This window comes from Pseudopodoces humilis, chromosome 7 (assembly GCF_049639895.1).
Source record: "Pseudopodoces humilis isolate 2021_Gansu_Grassland_sample_001 chromosome 7, ASM4963989v1, whole genome shotgun sequence".
NCBI classification, from domain to species: Eukaryota; Metazoa; Chordata; class Aves; order Passeriformes; family Paridae; genus Pseudopodoces; species Pseudopodoces humilis.
In genome coordinates, this window is record NC_142206.1 from 16554255 (window position 1) to 16581146 (window position 26892).

Consider the following 26892-nt stretch of genomic DNA (forward strand, 5'->3'; position numbering starts at 1 on the left):
CTGCCTGCTGAGTGCTGGGTACTGGGTACTGTGTGTGTCACACGTTAGTAACAGCTGGCAGAGGAGGAATCAATACACGCAGGAAACGAGGAGGGAGGTGTGAGGAAGCAGAAAGATTTCATGAGAAGAGCAGTCCTGAGAACCTGAGAAAAGTTTAGAAGAGCATGGGGGAAAGACAGCTGAACCATAAAGGGGGGAAGAATGTAACAAAAGCAACAGATGTGTTCTCAGTCTTTCTAATTAATGTTTTATGAAAACCATGGTTAGGTTTATTGCTCTTTTAAATTATTAGTGATTCAGCTGTGAAGAACTCTGGAGATGCTTGTATCTTTCATCATATTGGTTAGTAAACTGTGTTTAACACTTCAGGGATGGGAGCAAGGCTATGCACTTGTAATGATTAAAAAAAATTGAGACACCAGTAGAAAAGTGTCATCTCCCCTTTAAATTAGTCACAGCATAGCTGAGAGGTTCCTTAACATGGTGTTTAATTAAGGCTGTTTAATTTCATTTCACTTCATATGTTTTTGAAATATGTTAATGTAATTTTTTTTCCCTTTTCTGTACAGAATGGTGCTATTAATTAACCCACAATTGGAGAGCAAGAAAAACCTAAAATGGATGCAGTTTTTCTGGTTTTTGTTACTTTGATTTCTGTGAGTTGGTGGTTCTTGAGAGAGATGGAAGGGAAAAGGGCAAAGAGTATCATGTCAAAACTTGGAATACTATTCTATTTTTAAGCATTATTTCATTAATTGTCTGAGTTTCTTGTGAGGCCGTGGATTCCTGTCAGCTTCCTTGTAGAGGTCTGCATTTTACTGCCCTCAAGCAGCACAAAGTGGAAGGAAGACTGAGGTTCCTGGGATCTCTCCCTTTATTGGTCCCAGCAGATAACAGAGCCAGCCATAAGTGTTTTTTGGAGCCACACGCTGCTAATTTCAGGACAAAATGTTCACTCTCTGTGCCAGTGCCTGAGTCCTGATGCAGATGCTCGAGTGTGTTTGCAGTGCTGTGACACTTTGGGTCCTTTGCTGGCAATTTTCAGAGGCTGTTCCCTGTACAGCTTCCTAGTTCTATGTGTTTCCTTCTAAGTCTCCAGTGAAACTGAATCCCTCTGGGATAGTTGACTATTAATCAGGGATATGGTGGTAGGGAAGAGGAATGATGCAGTCTACACAGATGTCACTGTGTAATGTCTTTTGATAAATTCCAGTATGGTTTATATGTACACACTGTCCTGGGTGAGTGTGGAAATAGGTAAGTTAAACCTTCCCTTTCTCATGAGAGCCTCCCTTTTTGAAGCATTGTACAGGCGTTGATTTGGATACCAACTAAAAACAAAACAACCAACCCCTCTCTTTTTTGGGTAAGTGCTTTTCAAGAGTGTAGTTATTTGTCTTCAGTGATAGGGTGATAATGATTTTTCATTTGGATAAATTAGCATGTTTGAGTTGGCATTCTGAATGCTGCTATGTATTTTTATAGCCAGAACTTGAAAGTTTTTGAAGAATTAAATTCCATCACTATTTCTCAATTCATACAAAGATGAGGAAGAAACCAGATTGATTTTGACATTGTATTCTGGTTTTTAAGTGATCATGCAAGGTTGTCTTGTTGTGTTCAGGAGCCGGAACATAGATGGGTAGAAGCAGAGGAGCTTCTCTGCTGCCTGGACTCCCATGGCTGAAGACAGCTGTTGTCTGTGATGCTTGTACGTGTCAGCAGGACTAAAGCAAATATTTAAAAAATTAATCCTGTTTTATTCCAATTTTGACAGAAACATTTTTCAGCAATTTAGTCCGATTCACAGTATTAGAAAGTAATTAGAAGAGCCTTGTTCTGATTAATGCAAAAGCCTGGGACAGGCAGAAGAGAGAAGGAAGGGAGGGCAGTATGAAGGGAAAGGGACTTGTAGGCAAAATGCTCTTCAGAGCCACATTGGCTATTTTTATCCTGTTCTTTTTCTTTCTCCCTCCCACAACTTTCCATTGTACTGAAATAGTTCAAAATGTTTATGGTTCAGGGCAACTGACATCGCTAGTTGTCATGCTGTGTCCTGCTGAATATTTCTGTAACAGGAGCTGATTCCTCATTCAGTGATGGCCTTTTGGGACTCTCAGCTGCTTACAAAGGACTGGTGACACTATGGGACAGTAACATCTTGTGCTTTGGCAAGGGGTGACCAGGCAGGAGGGACTCTGGTGGCTCTTCTGTGGGAATGGGAGCATGGATGTGCCTGTGGAGATTGCTCTTTCACACGAGTGTCCTGTCCTTGGGACAGAGCTGGTGACAGGAGGCAGGCCTGGGTGGCGTTTCCAGCCTAATGGACTTACCTGGCTAGGATGTGCCTGCTGGAGAGGCAGCTCTCCATGCATGTGCTGGGTGTTCTCAGCGCACACAGGCAGCAAAGTCTCTTCTGGCTGTAGACACAAAACTTGTAGTGCTCTGCTTGACGCTCAGCCGCACGGCGAGCTGTCCAATACCTCTGGCAAAGCCATGTCGTGACTGGGGCTCTTGCTGGAGCTCAGGACTTGGAGCTGTGCTCTGGGAAGATGCTGTCTCACAGGCAGGTCCAGCCAGCACTCCTCTGTTTCTTTGGGATAGTACTCTGCTCATTTGTGTTCGCTGCAGGAGTATCACAACCCTGGGGCATTTGTGAACATCGGTCAACCGTGCACAGTGTATTAACTTAATGAAGAACTTGGCGTCTTCAGAGCATAGAGTTGTGTTTTGGTTATGTGTTCCACATCCTGTGAAGCGATAGCCAGAGGCAGAGGACTGCTAGAATTCTCGGTGCTGAAACAACCCTCTAAGGTGTCTCCAGAGCTCGTACAGAAAGGGCTCCTGGCCAGGGTTTAATAGCATTTTCCTCTTGTTTAGATGCAAAAGTGTGCTTTTTTTACTGAAGGTGCCTCCTGGACACTTTACAAAGAATCTATTTGACTGTATCCTCAGACTTGTGAAATTATTCACCCTTCTTTTATCTTGTTTTCTTGGTATGCATATAGGATTTGTTCCAGATTTTAGGTGCTTCTTGCTGTCTGGAATATTATTTCATTTACATCTGAACAAAATATGAGTGTGCAATATTAATCCTTCTGGGAGTTGACTACAGTTCCTGGTTTGTCTCTTTGTTTCCTATGTTGCAATAGCCCATGTTTCTGGTGCTGCTCTTTATGGGAAAGTTATCCATTTCACACAATTTGTGTCTGCTGTTTTCTGGGATCTCGAACATCTGTGCACTCCAAGACTTTCACCAGGTAGGTTTTTATGAGAAAAAAAAAGTCCTCTGTAGAAGAGCTTTCTCTTGCCATTCTTGTTTTTTATGAGTTTTTTAAGAGATATGGTGTTAGGAATGTGATCTCCTGAATAAATCCTGTCTCTAAGATGGCTGAGAATCTGTCTGTTCCATCATACATCTCTCTGTGACTACCAAAATTGAGTTTGTTAGGGTGTTATTTTGTTGTGGGGAATTTTAAAATTCTTTTCTTAATCTTTGGTGCTGAGAGGTTCAACAGAATCTTAACTAAAACGTCAGCAGATTGCTGTCACAGAAGAGATGTTGCATTTCTTTTGAGAGCTACCAGCACCTAGTCTCTGGAAAGGGAAGGAGATTGGATGTATGGGATGTATGGATTAACCCTTTCTTACAGCTTTCTGAAGAAAAAACCTGCTTCTTTGCATGAATGGAGCCCATTAGCACTGAAGCCAGGTTGCTTGAGCTTGTCAGAAAATTCTGCTGTGTTAATTTTTCAAGTTCTTTTTTGTCTGGTATGGAAGCAAGCTTAAAAGTGCTTTTGCTCAGACAGCAGGAATGCATGGTAGCAGATGCTCCCCAGGTGAAAGGAATATTGTGGATGTCTGTGTGATTCCTTTTATTTTTAAAAAAGGGAAAATCAGCAGTGAGTGCAGCTGTCCTCAGAAGGGCAGGTAGTGGCAAAATATTAAAATTCTTAGCATACTATCTGGAAAAAGTAGTCCTGGCACACCATCCAAAGTACATGGAGTTACTGAAGAAAGAAAGCTTGGGTCTCTTCATTGGTGGTTTATATAGCTTCACACAGAGGTGGGATGACATGATGTGTACCTTGGTGGCTCCACTCACACCCAGATTTGCTCTTCAGTCCAATGTGTCCACACATCTCAGGCTCAGAACACCAAGGTCTTACAGGGAAGGTGCTGACTGTCAGCAGGATGCATTTAGCACAACAGGGAAGAGGAAAATTCTGATTGAGAGGCTTTGCTGATTCCTTCTTTTATAGAGCCCCTAGTTTTGATGTGACTAATACATTTCTTTAGAACTATGCAGGGAAAAGATAAAGCTTAGGTCTTGAGACCACATTCTGTGTGGGACAGAGGGGAAGCTGTATTCTCTCTCAACAGAAATAGTTATTTTTCTATTGCTTTGCAAGATAGAAAGGTTTTTTCATGTCTAGGTATATCATTCAAATCAGTACATTTTTAAATCCATACATAACCATCCCTTTGAGGGCTGATGCTGGGTTGCAAAAGGTGGGGCAGAAGTGTGGCTTCACACTGCTGTTTGAGCAATGTCTCAGGTGTTTGTCTCAGCTTCTATGAACCCATCAGTTGCAAATCCCACTTGAAGAGTTAAAGATCTTTCTTTTCATTTGCACGTGCAGCCAAGGGAACAAAACCACTTCAGTACAAAACTGTGCATCTAATTTTAGTATTTGTTTTTGAAAATTACTAGTTTTCCTTAACCAATTTCTTGGTTGTGCTTTCAGCATTTAATTAAAAGACTGAATTTGTATTTTAGCAGGCTCTTGGAGGTAACACTACAAGTTTGGGTAGATCAGTGAGTTTTTTCCAGGTTGCTAGTGGATCAGTAGAGCTATAAAGGTATTTCTACTTGCTTTTCAGTCTCCTGTGGTATATTTGGAAAAGTAATAAATTAGGGTTAGGAATCGCTGCTGTCTCACTGGCTAATTAACAGTGATCTAACTGTACCAGTAATTAAACTATTACCCACCCTACTATTTTTTTCAACCAGTCATTCAGATGTTCTTTACTTTGGCCTATGAATCCATAGTTTGTATTTTAAATAGATTTTTTTCTTCCTCTGCTGTACAGAAAAGCTTCAATGTGCTGTTTTCTAAGAAATTCTGAAGCAGCTGTGTGCTGTTGTTGACAAAACTGAACAGAGCATTGCATCATTCTGTCAAAAATCTTTAAAAATTAACTGCACGGTTACAGTAGTGAAAGTTTGTACGTATTATTTGTTAATGAAAGTTACCTAGTTAAGATAATGCTTTGATTCTTTTTCCCACTGGCTTCCTGACCCTTTGAGGAGACACACAATTTACGCCTTATATGGACTTCAATTTTTAAGTTTAACAAGATAGTTCACACTAAAACTGAAAGGCCCTGCTTCTCCTCACAGGATCTGGTCTAAGGCATGCCAGGAGAGATGACTTTGGTTTAAATTAAAGCCAAAATATTAACAAAAGTTGGGGTAAAAACCAATTTTTGTTCTCTGCCATTGAGAGGTGACCTTGACTCATAATATTTTCTAGTGAATAAATATCCTTCCTAATTACACTGCTGTGCTTAATTTAAAGTGTAAGAGATGAGTTTGTCAAGTTTGATACAGACGATGAAAATTTTAGGTGGGGCTGCTTCCGCACATTGGTATTTCTTTGCTGAACTTGCTCAATAACTAATGACTGGTAGATGATTGAACTCCCCCCAGCTGTGAGTCTCAGTGCAGCAAGGTGCACATGTGTGTGCTAGTACACATGCTTTAAAAGTGAGGTGACAGGTGCAGGCATGCAAAATTGCTTATGAATAGTGAAAACAAGTTAGATTTTTTTTTCCCCCCATGCTGAGTTTATACTGTGTACTGAAGCTCCTGCAAAGAAAGCTGAGATGTCTGAAGTAGCTGTGTTGTTACCTGTGTTTCCATGTGCACTCTAAGTTGTAGTGTGCCCTAGCACATTTATCTCATTAAACCACGTTTTTTTAGATGGAAAGTTGACAAAGTCTGTGTGAAGGTATCAGCTGTTGAAGTCCTGCCTACTGTGTGGTATAGGTGTCGTTTTCCAAGGCAGAACTGTAGCAGGAAGGCAGGTGCTGAACTTATTGAGTCTCTTCCCAACAGAAATAACTAACTTGTCCTTCTGATGCAAGACACTTTTTTTTTGCCTAAATAGTTGTGATTTCACATTGCAAGTACATGAAACACTATATGCACCTATCTTCCAAAACGTTGTATGTGGGTAAGCTTGACCTGCATATCTAACGTGGCTTTGTTGTTGCAGGTTTTCTTTAGGCTTCAGTGGTGCATAAAACCAGTCTGTATAGTCAGATAATTTTTGGCTGTTGTTGTACAAAGAGAGTTTGCAAGACAAGAAGGCAGTGAGGAAACTAAACCATTTTTTACAAAGGCAAACTTGTCTGCACCCTGGTACTCTATGAACAGAACGAGCTGTCTGCATTTGTATATCTTGGGCTATATAGCAAGAAGTCTGATTGCTGAAGCCAGGTTGCCATGGTGAAATAATTCCCAGCAATTAAAGCACAGTTCCATCCTGAAAAGCAACTCTGTGCAAGCTATGTTGTGAAATCCTGCATTTACGAGGCCATGAGGTTTCCAAATCAAATTTGCTTGGTTTAGAAATAAAAAGGTAGCTTTGCAGTCTTCCAGCTCTACAAACTTCATCAGGGTTGGGACATAGCAGTGCCTTCAGTGATTTATGTGCTCTGCTGGTGAACTCCCTCCCTGCAAAGGTGCACCAGAGGGTACTGGATGTGCTCATCCAGAGATAACAGGGAGTTATAATCAGAGTAGCCAGGAGGAGCAGTTGCTGCCAAAATCTGAATTTAATAATGACGTAAAAGTCAAAATAACTCCGTGTTCCAATAGGAGATTAGAGGATAATAAATCACTGATTAAATTAATAGACATGTCAGAAAAGACACAGGAAATATATTTGTTAATTGAAAATTGTTTGTGGTTTTACTGCAGTACATTAAATTTTTCTTTCAATTTTCAGAGTTTAAAAACCTTAAAAGAGAGGTAAAAGTTTTTTTCCCCCCTCAATTACATTGTTTTTCCTTGTTCTCTGCAGGCAGCATTTATGGCCTTTAGAGTTTCAAATTGTCTGCTGAGAAAATACTGCTCTGAATATAATAAAATACCTGAGAGATCTGTGTTTGTCTTCCCCAGAGTGCAAAAGGTGTTAAAAGCCACTCCAAAACTTGCTTTCAAATCTTGGTGCAGATCACTTGTTCTCAAGGTGCTGTGTTCGACCTTTCCACTGCAGCACATGTAACAACCAGGCTCCATGGCTCTGCCATTGTCTGCTCTCAGCTGAGAGCACATTTTCTCCTTAGTGTGTTTTAATTTGAGAAACGTAAGGTATGCTGTAGATCTCTGCCTTGGACTGCAATGTTTTTTGTTTTACAGAAAGAACTATTTATCTCTGCTGGTTTCCAAAGGTCGTTGGAGAACTAGCTGAGATGTAAACATTTACATGTGCAGATATCTGTGGTGAAATGAATCCTGGCCCTACTGTGTAGCTGCAGTATGGGATTATGTTTAGCAGTGGAGGATGATGAGGAAGCATTTGTGTTGCTTGAGGACTAATGGCATTTTTCCTCTAAGGGAGGCAAGGATACGGGAGCATCCTTATCTTGGTGTTTTGTATGGGCCTGATGGGTGCGGAGTGTTTCCCTGGGGTCTGAAAGGAACTGTGTGTTAACAAGACAAAGCCCAGATCAGAGCTCCTCCAGCCTGCATTTTCAACTGATCGATGGGCAGAGCTGTCCTAAGGAGTCGGCATGGGGTGGCCTCTCCTGTCCCCACCCCAGGGTCTGCTCTGAGTGCCATTCCAGGGGAGGAGGAATTGCAAGCACAGGAGAATAAACTATGGGACACCTTCTCAAGCAGGGATTTGGGGTTTTCCCTCTTTCTGCTCAGTTTTGGCTTCCTTTCAAACAGTTTGCCAGCTGGAGACTTAAAAAAACAACAAAAACAACCAAAAGTCACTACTCCGTGTCATTCCCAGGCTCAGGACTTGGGCACCTCTGGCTCAGGACTTGGGCACCTCTGACTCAGTGCTCTGCCGTGTGGTTTGTTCTAGGCATTGAGTAAATTAATTGTTGCAACACTTAGTCTATGACCTACTGAATCTCTGTTACCACAGACCTTATTTGGCTCCATATAGAGATGTTGAAAATAGGAAAGATTAGTCCTTTTTATTTCCTGTTCCACAAATTACTATAAATCTAGAGTGTAGTAAGTTGCTTAAGAAAACAATCTTCCAGAGCCTTCGTGCTGGCACCTCCAGATTGGGATATGTGAGGGCTTTTTGCCACCGAGGTAAAAGAGAACATTTCAAAATGAAGAACAACTACATATTGCTTGGGTAATTGTTTCTTCTAGTGAATTGTTTCTTTTAAATCACATCACTGGCTCCTAGAAATAATAGTGATAATTTGTTTCCCACTGGACATGGCTTCCCTGATGTCCCAGCTGTGTTATCTGGAGGGGAACCTGGGTCAGGAGGCTGGATACCTCTGTTCAGTCTGGGGGAGGAGTTCTGGCAGGTAGGCCCAGGGAAGAAAGGGAACTCCAGTGCAGCATGTTTTACCACAAGAATGTACTCTGCACATTTTTGCAGCATTAGCTGAGCTGTGGCATGCCTGGCCTTGCCTCTGCAGCCCTTCTTCCCAGAGCCAAGAACCGCATTGGAGACAAGGTGGGGGACCCTGGGCGCCAGCAAAGGAACCCCTGGGATCAAACAGGGGAGTTTGTGTGCCTCTGGCACCACTGTGGGCAAACACCCAGCTTGTGCTGGGAGGTGAAGTACCTTCGAGGCAAGAAGAATCAGAGCTGTTTGGGTTGGAAAAGACCCTTGAGGTCATTAAGTCTGCCATTAAACCATATCCACACATCATAAATACTTCCAGGGATGGGCTCCAGTGCCTGATAACTCTTCTGGTGCAGAAATTTTTCCCAATACACAGTCTATACCTTGAGGCCATTTCCTTTGGTCCTATCCATTGTTACCTGGGAAAAGAGACCTTTTCTTGCTGCAGCCACTTTTCAAGTAGTTGTAGAGAGTGCTAAGGTAGCCTGAGGCTCCTTTTCTCTTGGCTACACAACCCTAGATCAGTCAGCTGTTCCCTTTAAGACTTGTGCTCCAGCCCCATCACCACTAGGTGAGTGTGGAGTCCTGCAGAAGGGCACAGAAAGGCCTGATGTACCAGACATGGCATGGTGCAGGTGCCCCATGTTCTTGCTTTGCCAGCAGCACCAGCTGGAGCTCAGTCTGGCCCTACAGAATGTTTTGTGCTTTCTGTTGAGAAGCAGCATTATGAAATAATGTTACGGCACTTGTCATCCTTAACATGCCTACCATGCCTTGGCACCGACTGTTTGCAGCAGAGCATCCGGAGGCCAAGCAAAGATTCCCTTTTAAGGCAAAGAGTCACTATGAGAATCCCGAAGAAAAAGTTTCCCTGGCATGTAGGGTACATTCTTCTTTCCTCCTCCTCTTAAATAAACTATTAGTAACTTTTAAAAACAGAACAAAAATGAAGAAGCAGGGCTAGAAATGCTGCCAAAGACGCTTTATGCTGCGCAGCCCCCTTAGACCTGCACAGCAACCAAGCCCTGGAGCTAACCAGGAAGAATGAAGAGTGAAGCTGAGGTCAGAGGGGTCTGTGAGAGACCTGTGGCAAGAGGAGATTGGAATGGAGACTGCCTTAAAAAGCTTAGTCTCCTTCCCTTCCACAGTCCTGGAGAAAAGCACTGTCCACAGCAGTCTGTGAACAATTGTACTGAATGCTGCCCTGGGATTTGGACTTGCTTTCCAATACCTTACACAGCTTCCTTTCCCATGCTGATGTTCTTTTCTTCCCCAATCCTGAACGTGGATGTGTACATCCAAGATTTGTGGTCTGGGTGTGCTGTCATGTGGCATTTCCAGCTGAAGACTTAGTGGTGATCTGGGTTAAAACAGGATATGGGATTGCAGAAAAAGAGGTGCTAATCTTGTGCTGTTTTAAAGAAAGAGGGGAAATACAAACATCATCTCTAACGTTGTTCTCAAAGGAAGGGCAGCTCAACTGATGTTTGAAGGAAGCTGTTATTCCCCTTTTTGTGCATGTTCTACAAGTAAACAAAGACACTGAATTACCAAAAAGAGATTTAAGCTCCACAGCCCTTCTAAGTTTCCAGGTTTTGCTCTTAACTGAGGAGAAAAGGCAGTGGGCTGCTGGGTAGGAAACTGGACAGCATTCAAGAGTTTGTTCCTGACCTGTAAGGACTGGCCATAACCTGCTTCTTCATTGTTCTTGTCACTTGGACTCATAAATTTTAGCTCATAAAACTGTTTCCTTCCTGCTATGAATGGGTTCAGGACTCCCATGCTTACGCAGAATGTTTGTAACCAGAAATTAACTGATAATTTCTTTCCCGTAAAGGGCCGCATAAAAAACCTATCAAGGTAAAAAGTATGTCTGTGAGCAGCTGACCTGGTTTGCCTTACAAAGCTGTAGCCTTCTGTGCATGGCTGAAATCAGTGTTTTTCCTTTCTGCACAGGGAGTACATAAGAGGGAGAGACCTTGAATATTGGAATTTTTTTGCCTTAATGTGTTTCACTCCCTCTTCTGTTCCGCTCACAAAGGGGAGAGAAGCTAAAATGCAAACATCCAGTATACCTTTAATTTTGAATTCTAAACCCTTATTCACTGGAAGAATAAAAATAGTGTTCATGAAGTTTGGCCTGAAGGACAAATGCTACAGTGTTGTCTAACTGCATCTCTAATTTTGTCTTTCAAGAAGCTAAACCCCCGTCCTTAGACTGCCAAAAAAGTAGGTTTTGGTAGGAGTACTTCACTTTGTAACACTTCATATAGTCGTGTATGTTTTAAAACACAGCACTTCAAAAAGAAAAAAAATACAGGATAAAAAATCGAAGGCCCAGATGGTTTGAGATATCAGCTAGTTCAATGTGTAGAGGTGTACTTGGAATATGGTGTTGCTGTTGCAGACAGTAATCTCTGTAAAAAGTTCTAGTTGGGAGTGCACCATTTAAACTCCAAACTTCTCCAGATTGTCAACTGTACAAATTGTAAAGTGCAAGCCAGGTTACTTGAAAATAATCCCCAAATCCTTGATTGTTGTTTTTAATATAATTTGGTTATATTTCTGTGGGCATCTTTGGTTTTGATGTTCCTTAAAACAATTTTTTTCTTTTTGTGTCATTTCTTTGCGTGCATTGCTGTGGACTGCAGGATTCTAGTCTCACCAACACTAATGGAATATGTCACAGCTGGATTGTCAACAGTTGAGACTTGCTCTCTTCTGAATTTGTGGTGATTGCTAGGATTATAGCAGTTCACCTTATGTAAGGAATAGGGTCAGTTGCTAAAAAAAGCCCACAAAACCCCACCACATTAATCACAAAATATGTGTCTTTGTCCTGTAAGGTTCGTGGTCCATGGCGATTTTCATCCTCACAGACTTGAGATGGTTTGTGAGTTTTGAAGCTTGCAAACAGAGGTGGATTTACCATGCCATGCCTGTCAGACCTGTTCTGTAAATATTCCGATGGAAATTGGGGTGTTTGAGACTCTGTTGGAACCTGAAACTAGTGCATGATCCAGAGGGTACATAGTGATGGGAGTTTTTCCTGCAGTTCTGGTCATCACCACTATAGGCTTTTTAAATAACTAACTTTCTAAAGTTTCTCTTATTTCCATTTTAACATGCCAGACTAAAATGAGAAAACTCACTGATATAATGTACTTCCAAAAGAAAAAGTAAACAGCCATTCATCCCAAGGACAGTTAGTTTGGTGTGGAGGATGGGAGAGGGGGATCAAAGTATCATCAGTTGTCCTTGAAGAGATTTCAGTTTCAGATGCAAGGTAAGAAACTACTACACAGCTTGCTGGAGACAGCAATAAATTATTATAGCTGTGCTGATTTCCTCTGAAGAAAAGAGGAATCCTGAACTGGTAGAAGTCATCTAAAATAGCATGGTCAGCTTAGGGAAGTTTGTCATTGAATAAATCATTAGTCTTCCCTCTGTGTGATCAACCTGGGAATAAAAAATGTGTATGACCAGAGCCATAGATGCCTGGTACGATTCCGAAGTGATGTGAATGAACTACATCAGGTTATGAAGCACATCCACGTTGGGATGTGGAGACATTTGAGTCTCTGGTCCTTCTTCAGCTAAATCAGATTGCTTCATGTTTGCTTCTTTTCAAACAAGCCATGTTGGTTTACACTGAAGCACATCTTCAGCATTTGTACCATGAATCAACTTCGAACTTTACAGCCAGTTTCTGCTGTAAATGAAATGGGAACAACACTTCCTCAAAATGGAAAAAACTAAACCTTGATGGTGGGTTGAAGATACTTTGAAGTACAGGGTTTTTTAAGCCATGAAACTGCTGAGCAGCTGATCAAGAATTAAATGAGAAAGATTAGAGGAGGAGCCTTATTAACTGACATGGGATAAGAAAGCATGTTTGGAAACTGGCAATTTTATTCAATCTTAACAAAGCAGTTAGACTGGGGAAAAAAATCATCAGTGGGCTGTCACTTGGTGGAGTGTCTTAAACATCTCTTTCTCCTGTGAAATCCATGCAAACTTGCAGCTGATGTGTTTTCTAGCTGGACACAAGGCTGGGTGTGGCAGCCCTGCTAGAAACATTAGTGTTGTACAGTCTTTGCCCGGCACCAATTTTCTGAACCTTCTTCTAAGACTTCAGGAAAGTGATCCCTCTTCTGCCATTCCCCATCACTTTTTCCTCTCTGAAATTTATTTTTCGGTGTGACTTGTCCTGTGGCATCACATTCAACTGAGTGCCAAAAACCAGAGGCAGACCTAGCCTGGGAATTGTCTGAGGAGTTAGTTTGTACTCTAGTTTGCCTCTTGATAAAAACTATGGAGTGCTGTCTCCTTGAATTCCCTGAAGATGTTTCTTTCCTTAATTAGCATTTAAGTACTAATAGACAGGAGTAGTCTAAGCTGTGTACAGACCACCAAACCGCTACATAAAAGCTATTTCTGCAGCTGCTCGGGTGATAGTTGGCGTGGCATGGACATGTTAAGACAAATTTAGCAGAATTCTCTAGTTTTTGAAGAAAGACTCTTGTAAACTTGAATCAGGACGTGAGGTGCCTATATAGCTGTGTTTTGAAAATTCTGCTCTTTCTGTGGTCTTAGATGACAGTTAATTATGTTTTCCAATAAACAGTCATATCCAGGTGATGAATTTTGGTGTTTCCTGAATAGAACAGTAAAACTCTACTGTTCTTGACTTTTTTTTGTATTTGTGTACTTTAAACATAAAATGAAAAATTAAGGAAGGCATCTTGAATGAGAAGAGCTCACAAAAAGGAGGTAATGGATTTCACTTTGTGCCTTTGGAGTTGAGTCCAGCTGGTGTTTTCTTAACAGGTTTTTGAAACAGCTCTGAACTTGGATGTAGGGATGAGCAGAGGGAAGGACGCTTATTCCTAAACTTTACATATTTAGTAATCCTGGTGATTGTGAATGAATGAGCTTTGGTTTATCTGGAATATGGAAGTATTCTTGGTTGATTCTTAATCGTATGTAATTGTGTTTCTAAAACAGGGCTTTTTTCATACTGCTGTATGCTCCAGCTTTGTAAGTTTAAAAAGAAGATACTTTACACTATGGTATTGATAGTTCCCAAACTAAAGCCACAGTTGTACAGCCTAGACTGAGCATGACTCAGTTAATTGGAGTAAGGTAATAGAACCTAAGTTCTGCCTAATTGGAGAGGGTTACATGGCTGAGTTCAAAATGACATTTTTTTTAAGGCGGGATTTCTTTTTTTTATTTTCTTTTTTCATTATTTTTTTTATTTGAGTTTGTACTTAGAGTACTGGGTCCATGTAATGTTCCAGCTGCAGGTCATGGAAATGCTGGTGTAAACAATTTCTGTGATCTTGCTGTAGTCTCAGAAGCTGCAAAAGGTTAACAAGATGTTTGTGCTGCACATGGCAATTTGACATTCAGGTTTCAGTGGTGTGAATAAATCCTCTGATAGCAGTGATTCTGGGCATTTTGCAAGTTCTGCGATGATACCCAAGAGGTTCTTTTTAAACCAAGCCAAAGCCTTGGAAAGGGGCTGAGCATGGAAGCTTTTGTTTGAAGTGCTCCAGTTCCAGCACAAGGCAGTTGTGGAAAGGCTTACAAAATCTATTTAAAAGACTCAAAGTGGCTGCATGTTCTGATCTAGCAGAGAATTGGCATTTGTGTGAAAATGAGAGGCTTTGGATTTTGCAAAAGGACAATGTAGTGTTGTTTACAGTAGCAAACTCGTGAAGTATATTTAGTAGTGAATTTTTGTTTATTCTCTTGAAATGGGGAAGAGATGCTGAAGTGAGAATGAGGTACACTCCACCCATTCCCATGTGGTGGAAGGCTTGCCTCAGTCCAGTGTGTCTTGCTTCCTCCTGTGGTTTTCCTCCACAGCCGCCTGACAGACTGTCTTTGACCTCTTTGTCTCTCTTTCCTCCTCCTCCTCCTTAACAGAATGCTTTTAGCTGGTGTGGCACAGCCCTAACCTGGGGCCCTTGGTTTAATTATGCTGAACTACAGCGAAGACAGAAACTCTATCCAAACTACTTCTCACTGATAACTTTTTTTTCATCAAGTGTGGTTAATGCAGTTTGTCAAACCAGTCTCTGAATCTGAAGGTATTTTCTACATAACTGTTACTAGAACTATAATTTTCCTAAAAAAATCAACTTATCCTTGAATGCCAGAATCCTGGTCCCCTCCCACCAGCCAAACTAAACCCAGAAACCACTAAATGTGGCAAATGCAAGGGTTTGAAGACAGGAATAGTCTGACAACCAGGAGCTGTTATCTAACAGAGTAACCTTTCTATTAAGAGCTTTGCACTGAGGAACAACTGAATTCTCATGTCCTAAAGCATCCCTTTGTGGAGCAGCTATGAGAATTAGTCCAGTTCACTTCATTAAATAAACGTAAGGGACAAATCCTGCAGGTTCCATTTGGATTGGAATGCACTGCTGTGGAAAAAAGACTTGGCAGGAAATGTGCATGAGTACAGTTCTTGTGCTGAATTCATCCTCACAGATATTGCCTTTAGTTTATTTTCATTCTGTATTTGTATTCTTTAGAGAGATGTTCTGTGTTGTGTTATTTAAAAATATGTCAGAGGTATCCCCTTTTAAGCCATGAAGCCTACCTTTCTCATTAAGATAGGAAAGAAGGTCTGACCATCTCTTCCCTGCCAGACACCTGCAGTGCTTTCTGCAGAAGTTTGAGTGCTGCTTTCCTGCCTAAGGTCTCCTTGCTCTGGTAGGGATTATGTGGATGATGAGTCTTTCTGAAGATGGGTTTAATAAACAGATCAGTAAAGATCCCATGAAGAGAGAAAACTGAGTGATCATATTTTCTTTAAGAAGAACACTGAGACTTCAAACCCTATTCCAGGAAAGATTTGTATCACATCCTCACAGCAAAAATTAAGCCTGTGTGTGTCTCAGACAGGAACACAGTTGGAAGATTATTTAAGTGTGTTAAGAGCCAAAATGTGAGGTCTGTTTCCTTTGGATGAGATCTTAATGAGTTTTGATATCAAACTTAATGCAGTCATCTGCAAAGGTGGGCTTGTCTTGGCTTTACAGATCCTTAAAAATCACTTTAATGAAGACAGCCTGACATTAAAAAAGAACTTGCATTTCTTCCTTGCTTTTACACTATAATGGACAGCAAGTATTGTCCTATGATTGTGCCTCACCATTAAGTACATCTTCTATCTCTGCTTAGGAGGATTTTTTAACTGGAGGAACACATGGATGTTTGGATCACATAGTCTAAAAGATCAAAGTGCTTGACCCACTGTCCTTCCTCTGAAGTTCGACTGAATCCCTGGTCCAGAGTTGGGTTGGGAGTCTATTTAAAAATAAGTGAGAGGAAAACTCTAGTCATTACAGCAAACACTTCACAGATGTGAGATGAAAAGTCACAATATGCCATGGAGATAAATGTCATTTATAGAATGTGGTTTCTGTGCTTTTATAAATCCAAATGGAAGATTATTTCATAATGCATTGCATTTCCAAGGGTTTTCAGAAAAGCATGAACTCAGATCTTTCTGTCCCAGGTATCCCTAGAATTGAAAAAACAGGTTTTTTTGTGGTTAACACTGCTTTTAGCTGGAGTCACATATGTTCACTCAAGAAGGCTTCTGATAGGGCTTGGAGAGCAAGGAATGCTGTAGGCTTTGAACGAGCAGCACCAGCTTTTCCAGCTATCTTCTTGCAGCAGCCGGATTTTCTGTTTCTCTGACTCCTGTTCTGCAGGTGACCAGGAACTGTGTGACACAACAGGTTGTTGGTCCTCACAGGGTCTCCTTCAGGCACAAAGCTATCCTGCTGTCACCACTCTTCACAGGCCTGAGGAGAGACCAGTGCTCTCCCAGGAGTGTGCAATCTCATCTGGCCAAAGGGCAGGGGAGATGGAACAGCAAAATGAAGCTATGGGGAAGAGAATGCAGGAGGACCAGTGTAAAGGCAAATAATACAAGGATTTGGATGAACCAGCTGCTTTCAGTTTTCTGTAGCTGTTCAACAGTAGAGCTAACCCGACTTCTCTCTTTTTTAATCTTTTGCAGGAAGTCCAAGGGAAAGCCAAATGGTAAAAAGCCAGCACCAGAAGAGAAGAAACTTTACCTAGAGCCAGAATACACAAAATCCAGAATTACCGACTTCGAATTCAAGGAACTAGTGATGTTACCACGGGAAATAGACCTCAACGAGTGGCTTGCCAGCAACAGTGAGTATTGTGTTCATGCAGCTCTGAGCTTGCTGTCCATCCTCAAGAGGCCATTCATTCATTCTTTTTGCTGTTTTCAGTGCTTAGAGAAACACTCAGTACTATTTATGCATACTGTGTAATGCATGTCATTATACCTTGAGTGGTAATTAAACTGTCTCACGTACAGCCCAGCTGTGCTCAGCAGCATGAAAGCCTTGGTGCATTTCCTCCTTCTAGCTCCCTCCCTGTGACACTGAGGGCACTGCAGTTTTGGGTGCTCTTTGGAGAACCATCAAGATTCCTGTTGACTGCTTGCTAAACTGGCTGGTTCTGGATGTTTCTGACTCCAGCTGCTGACCTTCCAGAAGCATTGTAAAAATATAGTTTCTAAAGACTGTATGTAAATCAACTTAACCCTAAAGCCAGAATTTGTGAAGTCTTTTGGTCAGATTTTTTCCTCCTCAATCCTTGCAAATTTTGGTGGAATTACTGTGGATTTAAACAGTAGACAGGCTGAAATTCAGAGATCTGACCAGCTACTGTGACTGAATGTTGTACCTGTGCACTTCAGCCCTGATTTGCTGTACTTTCCTGGGCTACTTTTGCCAGTCTTCACCTGCAGCTATGGCCTAGCTTTGTTTATGTTTTCAACAGTGTGTGGTAGTAGCAAGAAACTACTTTAAACCACATACTAAGAAAGTTTATAGAGACTCATTAAGAAAAAGTGAGGTGCCCCATGAGAAGTATTAAGAAGTTAAATTATCTCAGGAGATTTTTAAAAAGTAGAAGTGTACCAGGTTTCATGCTGGTTGTTTTTACAAGGAGATGTGTTGTGTAAACTACTAGTGCTGTTTTCTAGCCACTGTAGATTTTAAGTCTGACTTCAAAAGAACATAGCAAATTGTTTGCCTTCAGCTTATAGAGTATTCTACTGTAAAGGTGAGGCGGATGATGGAGACACTTTCCAGTCTTGCTGCTTTGTGAGTAATAAGAGCTAATGCATCATGGTGCTTTCATCTTAAATCAAAACAAGAGCTTTCATTCTGTGTACCTCTTCATTTTGCAGTTCATCATTAGGCTCATTTAGCTAAATCATGTTTAAATTTGTATGCAAGCTCAAGACTGAGGTCGCTTCACTTGCTGTATTTAAATAATTGTCTGGAGGATAACCAGTGTTTGAAAGTATTTTACTTCTGAATTTCTTTCCTTTGTTTATTTTTCAGCAACAACTTTCTTTCATCACATCAACTTACAATATAGTACAATCTCAGAATTCTGTACAGGAGAGTCATGTCAGACCATGGCAGTGTGCAATACGTAAGTCAGTAGTTTCATTTATTACATGTGCAAGGTTTCATGTCTTCAGAGTTGCCTGGGGGAGGATATTGTTGTTGGATGGCATCGGGCAAGTGTTTTACAGCGGGTCTGTACTTGTTGAGAATGTGTCAGCTGTGCATCCTCTTCTCTCCCTTCAGCAAAGTGGTGTGGTGGACATCTGTTTTTGTGGAGGACTAGAAGGATGAGAAGCTCTGAGTGCTCTGAGCTGGTTTTGTAAGGTCAGATCAGAGAGGCAAAGGAACCATGTGTGTGCTTGGGGGAGAGGGAGAGGAGGGTGTTACGGAGACTTCCCTGTCTGACCATCCAGGAGCCACTCTGGCAGTCAGTTGTGAGCTGTGGGACCAAGGCCCCTTCACAGCTACACATCCCAGCTCACTCAGACCAACTTTTCTTACTGGCTCGACCCACATTTTCCATAGCAGAGTCTCGGATATCCAGATCCTTAAACTTGGTACAGTAACTAAATAACCTCGTAACAGCCCAATGTGGTGCCTCCAAGGAGGGGCTCCAAACAAAGGAAACCTGGGCTTTTATACTCTCACAGTTGAAAAAGCCTGAGTCTTGGGGTTGTCAGGTCTTGCTATGTCTCTGAGTGTCCCCTGGCTGGGCCACAGGTCCCCATGTCCTTTGTTGTGCCCCTGCCACGAAGAACTGAGCCCTGAGCCTGCAGTGCTGCTCATGGAAGTACCTGCAGGGAATGTGCTCTTCAGCTAGGGCAGGGCAGGACTGTCCATACTGGTTGCAGTGCTAGGGTTCCAGAGAAGGCAGGGCAGGAGTAGTGAGTTGTGAAAACCTCAGAGGGTGCTTCTGAGAGCCAGAATGCTGACACAGCTCCAGGCTGCTGGTGGATAACCTCCAGCCTGATGTGAGCCACAGCCTCTCTGCCTGAGCCCCTGGGCACAGAGGACATAAGTGGCAGCTTTGCGAGAGTAAGGAAAGCTTTCTGGTTTGGTGTTTCTTCACCTCTAGAACTTAGTAGACTTTAACATTGACTAGCAGTCAGTTCTGAAAGAAAGTTTTGTAGTGTTACTGTACAGTGTGAATATAAGAAAAAGTTACGATAAACTTCTGCTGCTGATGAGCACAGTCCAACGTGATGGAATATGAGATCCAATCAAGACTTACTCACGTAAGTATGTTATGTTTAGGGGCTTTTTCCCTCCAACATGTGTTGATAGTCCTTTTCTTCCTCCTCTTCCTGGGATTAATTTACTTGAGATGGATTTTAAAAGAGACAACTGGGCAGTTAATGTCAGTACATCAAACAACATCCCAGGGAATATGCAACAGAACCATAGCTCTATGTTGTATCTCTGACAGTCATTACATAATTCTTAGAAGGAAAGCCTTGCTTAATGCACTGGGCTATCTTGTACACTTGAAATTAATATCAGGGGCTTTCTTTGAGAGCACTCAGAAGCATGCAAAGTGTATGGAGGGTATTTTTGCATGTAAAAGTTGGAATAACTTTAACTATCAGTTAAAGACTGTGCTAGAGACTTTGAAACCAAGCTGGAAGAGAAAAGTAATAAATCTCTGCTGGACCCAGATTTTATCAAAAGGAGACAGCATGTCTCTAAATAAGAAATGGTGAGCAGTAAGATGAGTATTTTGTTGATTCTCATTCCCAGGCTTACTCATGTTTAAATTCCTGATGCAGCACTGGCTGTCCCAAGCACTGAGTTTAACTGTTTATCCACTTGGCTGGTGGGAAATAGTGGCTGAAAGGAGGTGTTAATGGGAAACCTGCATTAGTTTTGCTCCATTCTGCTCTAGTGATCCTTAAACAAGAGCTCTCTGTAAGCACCTTGTGCTGCAGAATAAAGAGAGGAAGTTCCTGTAGGCAACTGCAGCTGTAGCCTGTATTTTTAAGTGGTAGGGTCTGATAGCAGAATGTTCCTATCCTTTGTTTTGGAAAACTGAAAAATTGTGCTGTTTGGGAATAACAGGAAGCATGTCTACACTTGGGTGAAGCACTTGAAACAGTTTGTGCATAGCTAAATCATAACAACCTCAATAACAACCTTCCTGTACTTGGGGGAAGGTGCCTGATTCATGTTTGCAAGCTGGAGGCTGCTTGCTTCTTGGTGAAAAAGCCACCAAGGTGAGATCAGCTGCCTACACACCTCAGCATAGTTCAGCTATGTAGGCTCCCTTCATAATTGTATTCTCCAAATCCTGATCTTTTTGTTCTGCCCTTCCTAGCTCTGGTAAGCTAAAGATGTGCTTGTGTTGGAGAGCCAACCAGCTGCTGTGGCTCATTGTGCCTTGGACCTGTCTCCAGTGTATAAAGAGAGACGCCTAAACACTGGTGTCAGTTGCTGATTAACCTGATGGACACTCCAGGCTTAGCCTTCTGTGGCCATGATCTGTTTGTTGCTGTCCTTTGGAATAAAATAGCATCTAGCTACATAAGATTGTCATAGAATTACAGTACCTTGGAATTAAGGTGCAGTTTGCCATTTTTCCCCATGTTGATTTCTTGGGTAGTTGCATATGAAAGTCTGCATTCTGTTCCACTTTTGTATTTTCCCTGCTGAGATCTCTATGATATATTTTCGATCACATCATTCTGGTAATGCCTAAGAAAGGCTTTTTTTATTTATGGTTGAGATGTTGAAGTAACTATCGAGAACTGGTTGCTTGTCAAAGTTACTTGACATTCAAATTGCATTGCAAGTACCCAGTCCTAAATGTAAAGTATTTGCTGGCACAATAAGCACTGGTTGCAGTTAAATATTTGAGGTAAGGTTTTAACATCTGAGAGAAGCTGCAGCCAACTGACAAACTGCAGACAGATGCAGCTTTCAGCCCTCTGTCAGATCCGTGAGATAGCACAGCCATCTGCACAGAGCAAGGAGAATTTCTGCTTACGGTCACTAGGAGACATCTGACCAAAACTTAGTCCCAGTGTAGAACAGATGGAAGCATTTGCTGGCAAGGTGGGATAATGCCAAGAGAAATACCATAATGGCCAGTTATCCTCAAACTTTAACAAGGGTGAATGAATATAACTTCGGGAATTACTTAATTTTGCTCATTAATATGTTTATCACTTGTTGTAAAGCAGGTACTATATTTCAACACAATATTTGCTATTAAAATTTAGTATGCTTTATAACTTACTATTATACAAACCAGCTTTAAAGCACCTTGAGCTATAAACTGGTTTTCTAGCTAACATTTGGGTGAAACTCTTCAAAGTGCTTCAGTGAATGTATTAAATAAGAGCCTGTGTAAGTGCTGTACATAAAAGGATGAGTCTACAAAACTGCAGAGGTGGAAATAAAGGATGGATGCAAACTTTTAGGAAGCCCACCTTTCAAAATGTTTTGGTCCGGTGGAATCCCTTCCTTGATAACGCTTATCACTCATTTTTTTCTAATCTTCATCTCCTTTCTTGTTTACCTTGCCCTTAGTGTCTCTGCATAGGGAGGGAATTTCCTCCTAGAGTGCTTAATTCAAAATTGTAAGTTTCACATTTTCTTACATTTAAGTTCCCCCCGCTATATGATTTTACGTGATGCCTCCTTTCTCTTCTCTGCCATCCAAACATTGCTTAGCCCCTGTGAAACCATCAAAGCTGTTCCAGCTGCTCATAAGCACTGTATTCCTGCTTCTGGTTTTCTATCCTGCTTTCTTCATGTTGTCTTTTTTTATATATATTTTTACCAGGAGTGTGACTGTCTCTCCTTCCTTTCCAGGCAAAATAATTTCCACAGTATATGCTTTTCCCTCCTTCCAGAAGCTTTTCTTCCGTATATTGGTGTAACTTCTGCCTTGGCTTCTGTGTTATCAACACCAGAATGTTTTAGAGGAAAAGGAATAAAGTACATACATATATTAAGATGCAGCATTGTAATTTCATTTGTGGTTTCACATGTGTTATGCTTTCTTATTTGCATCACAGGTTCTTCTCTGGTAAATCCATAGTCGTTTCTCCCTGGGATTTAGAATGGAGCTGGTTTCCTCATACTCTCCATAGTGGGGAGATTTAAATCTGCAACTTTTTGAAAAGTGCCCTTAAGTCTCATCCTCTTGTCTTTTCTGCTTCCCATCCATTCCCTAATATGGGACTGTGCTGTAACAGTGCCAGTGGTGGAATGCAGTTAGGCTTCTGTGCCCAAGTGAGCCCTTCCATGGCCCCAGACTGCTCCTATCCTGTTGGTGGAGATAACTCCAGCGTGGGTGGAAGCCATGTACCAGGTGCGAGATGTTCATGGCACGTCAGGGGCTCCTCTTCCCCTGAGAGCTGTGAAATCTGTTCAATAGCACCTGACACATGAGAAAAACACATTACTCGAATCAGCAGGACAGTCCTTGTAGTTATCCCCTTACTTTTAATGATTCCTCTGTTTAATTCCTGTTTTGCATAATTAATTTCCTAATTTTCAAGAAAAGGCAGAAGGGATAGGCAGTGGGATGCTAGAGCAGATTTATTCACTTACACAAGAATATAAGTGAACTTGTACAGTTGCCAAATTGTTTCTTTGGACTGAAATCCAATTATCAGCACTCAGTTTTGCACCTAAGGGCAACTCTAAACTGTGCTTTCTTGCAGTTGAGTATTCCTGCAGCACGAGAGAGCTGCTGGGGTAGAACAGTGCAGCCTGCCTCTGCTCTTGGTGACAAACATTGTCTTAAGACCCAAAATAAAGCTGAATTGCCTGGGACTGTCTCTCATTGCAGGAGCAGACAAACGAAGTGGTGTTGGTGCACTACACTACATTGTGTAATTCCTTAGAGGTGGGTTGTGCAAAGGAAGTGAGCAGTGGTGAAGAGCACACTCTCTGCCTAAGGGCCCAAGTGCTGGGTGTGATGCCTGACATAGCTCTACAAAGAACTTTTGACTCCTGCTGTTTTCACCTACTCACCTTTTTGTGCAATTTTGCAGCCAATCCTTGTCTCTCTAGTAAACAACAGTGACCAAGTACTCCATAGTGAAAAGGAGCTGAAAGAAAAATTCTAAAACCTTAATGTTTGCAGAACTAGTTTGTAGTTGTCTTTTCTCTCCTATCTTGAACTACTCATTTCTGCAGCTTCCTCTTGTTTTTGTATGGCTTGGGGCATGAACAGTGTCATTGGGGAAGATTGATACAATGGATTTCTTATCAGCCCTATAATGATACAGGACTGTGCCTTGAGCTTAGACTTTTTGAAGAAAAATTCATAAACTGGAACTCAGGGCTTGTCTAATGTGACATAGGAAAAAAAACTTTAAAAGTGTTTTCCTGAATTCTTTATCTGTACAACATTTCTCACTGTGTGCCTAATCCAGTGGGTAGCTACTCTTGGTAGCAGTTAGAGATGCTTTAATTAACCATGACTTTTTTTTTAAAGAGGAACAAGCATTTAGTTGTTTTGTAGCCCTCAGATTGTCTGTCAGCTGAGGTATGGCTGCAGTTAATCAAAATTATTATGGTTAACTGACTGAATTATGGTTGCTTTTGAAGGGCTAGTATCTCCTGTTAAGATCCAACAGGAATATTCACTGGTGGCAGTATCACATGTAAATTCAGGTGTTTGGGGGAGTCTGTAACTGTAACGTAAGGAGCAGAGTTCAAACACACACTGATACGGATGTGCAAAAGGGGCCTGAAAGCTTCCCCCGGGTTGCATTTTGGAACAGGATTTGGAACGCCTGAAATCACTGCCAGTGCGGGAGAGTCCCAGGCGGAAAAAGGCAGTGCTCTGGAGCCACCGTCTGACTGTTTCACAGTATTGCACTACAGAACTAATTTATACTCTCTGATGTTAAACATCAGAAGTTCATCAGTTCCCCTTGGAGTCTCATCAGCAAGGCTTTCTGAGCTTGGCACTGCAACCTGCACTCTGGCCTAGACTGATAGGGAGAGACAAAATCAGCCAAACACAAGTTCAAGTTCTTCGATGCAGAAAGAAGTGAATCTCTTCTGTAGCAGCTGTTGTTTTATATTACTTGGACACAGGCTCTTGGAGGAGTAGCTGAGGAGGCAGAGTGTGATGTGGTGACACTGTCCCTTCTCTCCACAGACAGTACTACTGGTATGATGAGCGGGGAAAGAAGATCAAGTGCACTGCTCCTCAGTACGTTGACTTCGTCATGAGTTCAGTGCAGAAACTAGTGACAGATGAGGACGTCTTTCCAACAAAATACGGTATGGCCGCTTCCTGGGGCTCTCTGGGGGTGCCATCAGTCAAGTGAAAGTTGGCATTCAAGTGTATGAATACCAGACAGCTTTCTTACTTTTGTTTGATGGGTTTTAGTTTTGGGGGTTTTTTTATATATAGTTTTCTTTCTTTGCATGTTTCTTTTGTAGTTTTGGTTGTTTGTCTTTCTTAAGGAAGATTCTAAGTTTCGTTGATTCTTGCAGTAAAACAAACTTGCCCTCTTGGTGTATGAACTGGGGTGAAAGTCTCACAAAGCTGACCCCTTGGCCTATTGTATCTCATCATCAGTACCCCTTTGTCTTCAAAAGATCTAGACTGGGTTTATAGAGGATAAAATTCTGAAAACAGTCAGCATTGGTATGTTCAATACAGTCTGCTGTACAGTCTGCTGATAGCAAACTTCAACCTTTGTGTGGCTTTACTATTTCCATTAGAGCCTCAATGCATTAAGAAATGTGAGTAATAAATTGGATTGCAGCAATGTGGCTTGCTTGCTTTGCCCAAGGCTCTGCATTGTCTCTCAGTGTTTACAGTCTCCTTTCCCATACAAAGATTAAACAAGAATGTGATTTTTAGGAGCTGAAAAGCAACAGGAAAGGAATTTTAACTCAAATTTGTATCCTAACAAGATTGCTACATGGTTTGTATACAATGCCTTTGGTTAAGTGAAAGAAAATAGAAACTTCAAGCTATTGTAGGTGGGCTTAATCAGGACTAAAAGCAGCTGGCTTCATGAGCCATTTGAACAGGTCATTGGGAAACTAGGACATGACAGTATAGGACATTACAGTATAAAAAACATTAGGCTAGCAGCCTTTGCTTACAAGTAGCTTGATCTGGAATGAGGCAGTTTCTTTCTCCTTTGATAGAATTTCAGCAATGAAATGGGGGAACACGTTCTATAAAGTTATGTACAAACTGCCACACACCACCAAGGCCCATGTACCTTGGCTTCCACTTTAGGATCTCTGAATTGGTGTTCTGGGGTGGAAACTCACTCCTGGACAAACTAGGTAACGACACAGATTTACAGAACAACACTTGCTGGCTGGTTTTTCAAGGTTTAAAATTTAACTTCAAATGAAATTTAACTTAAAATGAAAATGCTTAATATCTCCTTAGCCTTTTCCCCCACATTCCTGTCAAAAGAGGATAATATGACACAGGGCCCTCAGATTGTTTGCTATGTAAGTTGGGCTGGTTGCTCTTGCCCAGATGCTGCTGTGGGGTTGACAGTGAGCAGCTGGTGCTATCATGGTGTTTCTTCATCTTCCTTTCAGGCAAGGAATTCCCAAACTCATTTGAGTCCCTAGTGAAGAAGATCTGCAAGTACCTGTTCCATGTGCTGGCCCATATCTACTCCTCACACTTTAAGGAGACTTTGGCACTGGAGCTGCACGGACATTTGAACACACTCTACACACACTTTATCCTATTCATCAGGGAGTTCAACCTCGTGGACCCTAAAGAGACCACCATCATGGATGACCTCACGGAGGTCCTCTGCAGCAGCAGCGGGAGCAGCAGTAACGGGAGCGGCAATGGGAGCAGCAACAGCGCAGGAGCACAGAACCACGTGAAAGAGAGATGAGCCCTCCTCCTGGACCCAAACTAACATTATAAACAATATAATCTATTGTGTGTATGTGTATGTATATGTTCAGATATACATACCGGCATATACAGCGATGAAAGCTGACCGCAGAGATGCTGCCACGCAGGATGCGCAGTTGTACGGGGCTGTATGGAGCTTTGGGTTAATGCGCCAGCCGGCGAGAAGTTGCACCAATATTATTTTATTTTCTGTCCACTCCTCCTTTTACCTATTCAGATGGATGATGAGTGCTGTTTTTAGAGAAGAGCCAAGCTTGAGAGTGGGGCCACTCTTGGTTTGTTTGGTTGTTTTTTTTTGGTTTTTTTTCTTTTCTTTGGTTTGTTGGTTTTTTTGTTTTTCTTTCTTTGGTCTTGAGTGCAAGCCCTTTGGTCTTTCTAGGATGGTGGTCCTGCCATTTAAAAAGTATCTATTATATTATAAGAAGTAACTTTTACTTTGAAGTGGCTTAAAATGCAGGTTTTTTTGGGGGGTGGTTTTTTGGTTTGGTTTTACATAGACTGCCCCTTACCCTGCCCAAAGCTCCCCCACTGAGTGCATCTTGCCCTTTGTTACCTTGGAATGGGAAGAAACTCCTGGCTTGACTAGAGTAGCAACTAGGGGCTTGCTACCTGTTGAAAGTGGGCAAGATTCTCCAGTTGTCCCATCTACTCAGTCACAAGGTGTGAACGTGCAAGAGGATCCACAAATCTTTCTGCTTATTGCTCCTACAACATATATACCCTTTTCTCTGCTCCCCTGCCTCTTCTTTTCCCAGGCACACCTGCACAGGTAACAGGAATAGCATCACTGCAGTCCAAAACTGTGTGCAAAAGTCACCACCATTTGCTTTCCCTTGAACAGAGGCCCGGGGAGGGGGGGGAAAAGGGTATACTGAGTCAGTCACTGCCTGTGCTAGAAAGATGGCTGTTGGCATAAAATTATATTGTTGGCTTATTTTAGTTCATCTGTTCTATAATAATAAAAAAAAAAATCTATCAGCCACAA

The 26892-nt window shown here is 41.8% G+C and overlaps 1 protein-coding gene across 3 annotated transcripts in view; it reads left to right on the plus strand.

Annotated features, from left to right (window-relative positions):
• The window catches only part of MOB2 (MOB kinase activator 2), a 109169-nt gene extending 82277 nt beyond the window's left edge, over positions 1 to 26892 (plus strand). For all 3 annotated transcript variants that reach the window (XM_014252098.2, XM_014252097.2, XM_005522354.3), the window contains exons 2-5: positions 16663 to 16823; positions 18029 to 18122; positions 24156 to 24280; positions 25574 to 26892. In XM_014252098.2, coding sequence (XP_014107573.1) covers positions 16663 to 16823; positions 18029 to 18122; positions 24156 to 24280; positions 25574 to 25884 — 691 coding nt within the window. In that variant the 3' untranslated portion in view covers positions 25885 to 26892. The remainder of the gene's footprint in view (positions 1 to 16662; positions 16824 to 18028; positions 18123 to 24155; positions 24281 to 25573) is intronic.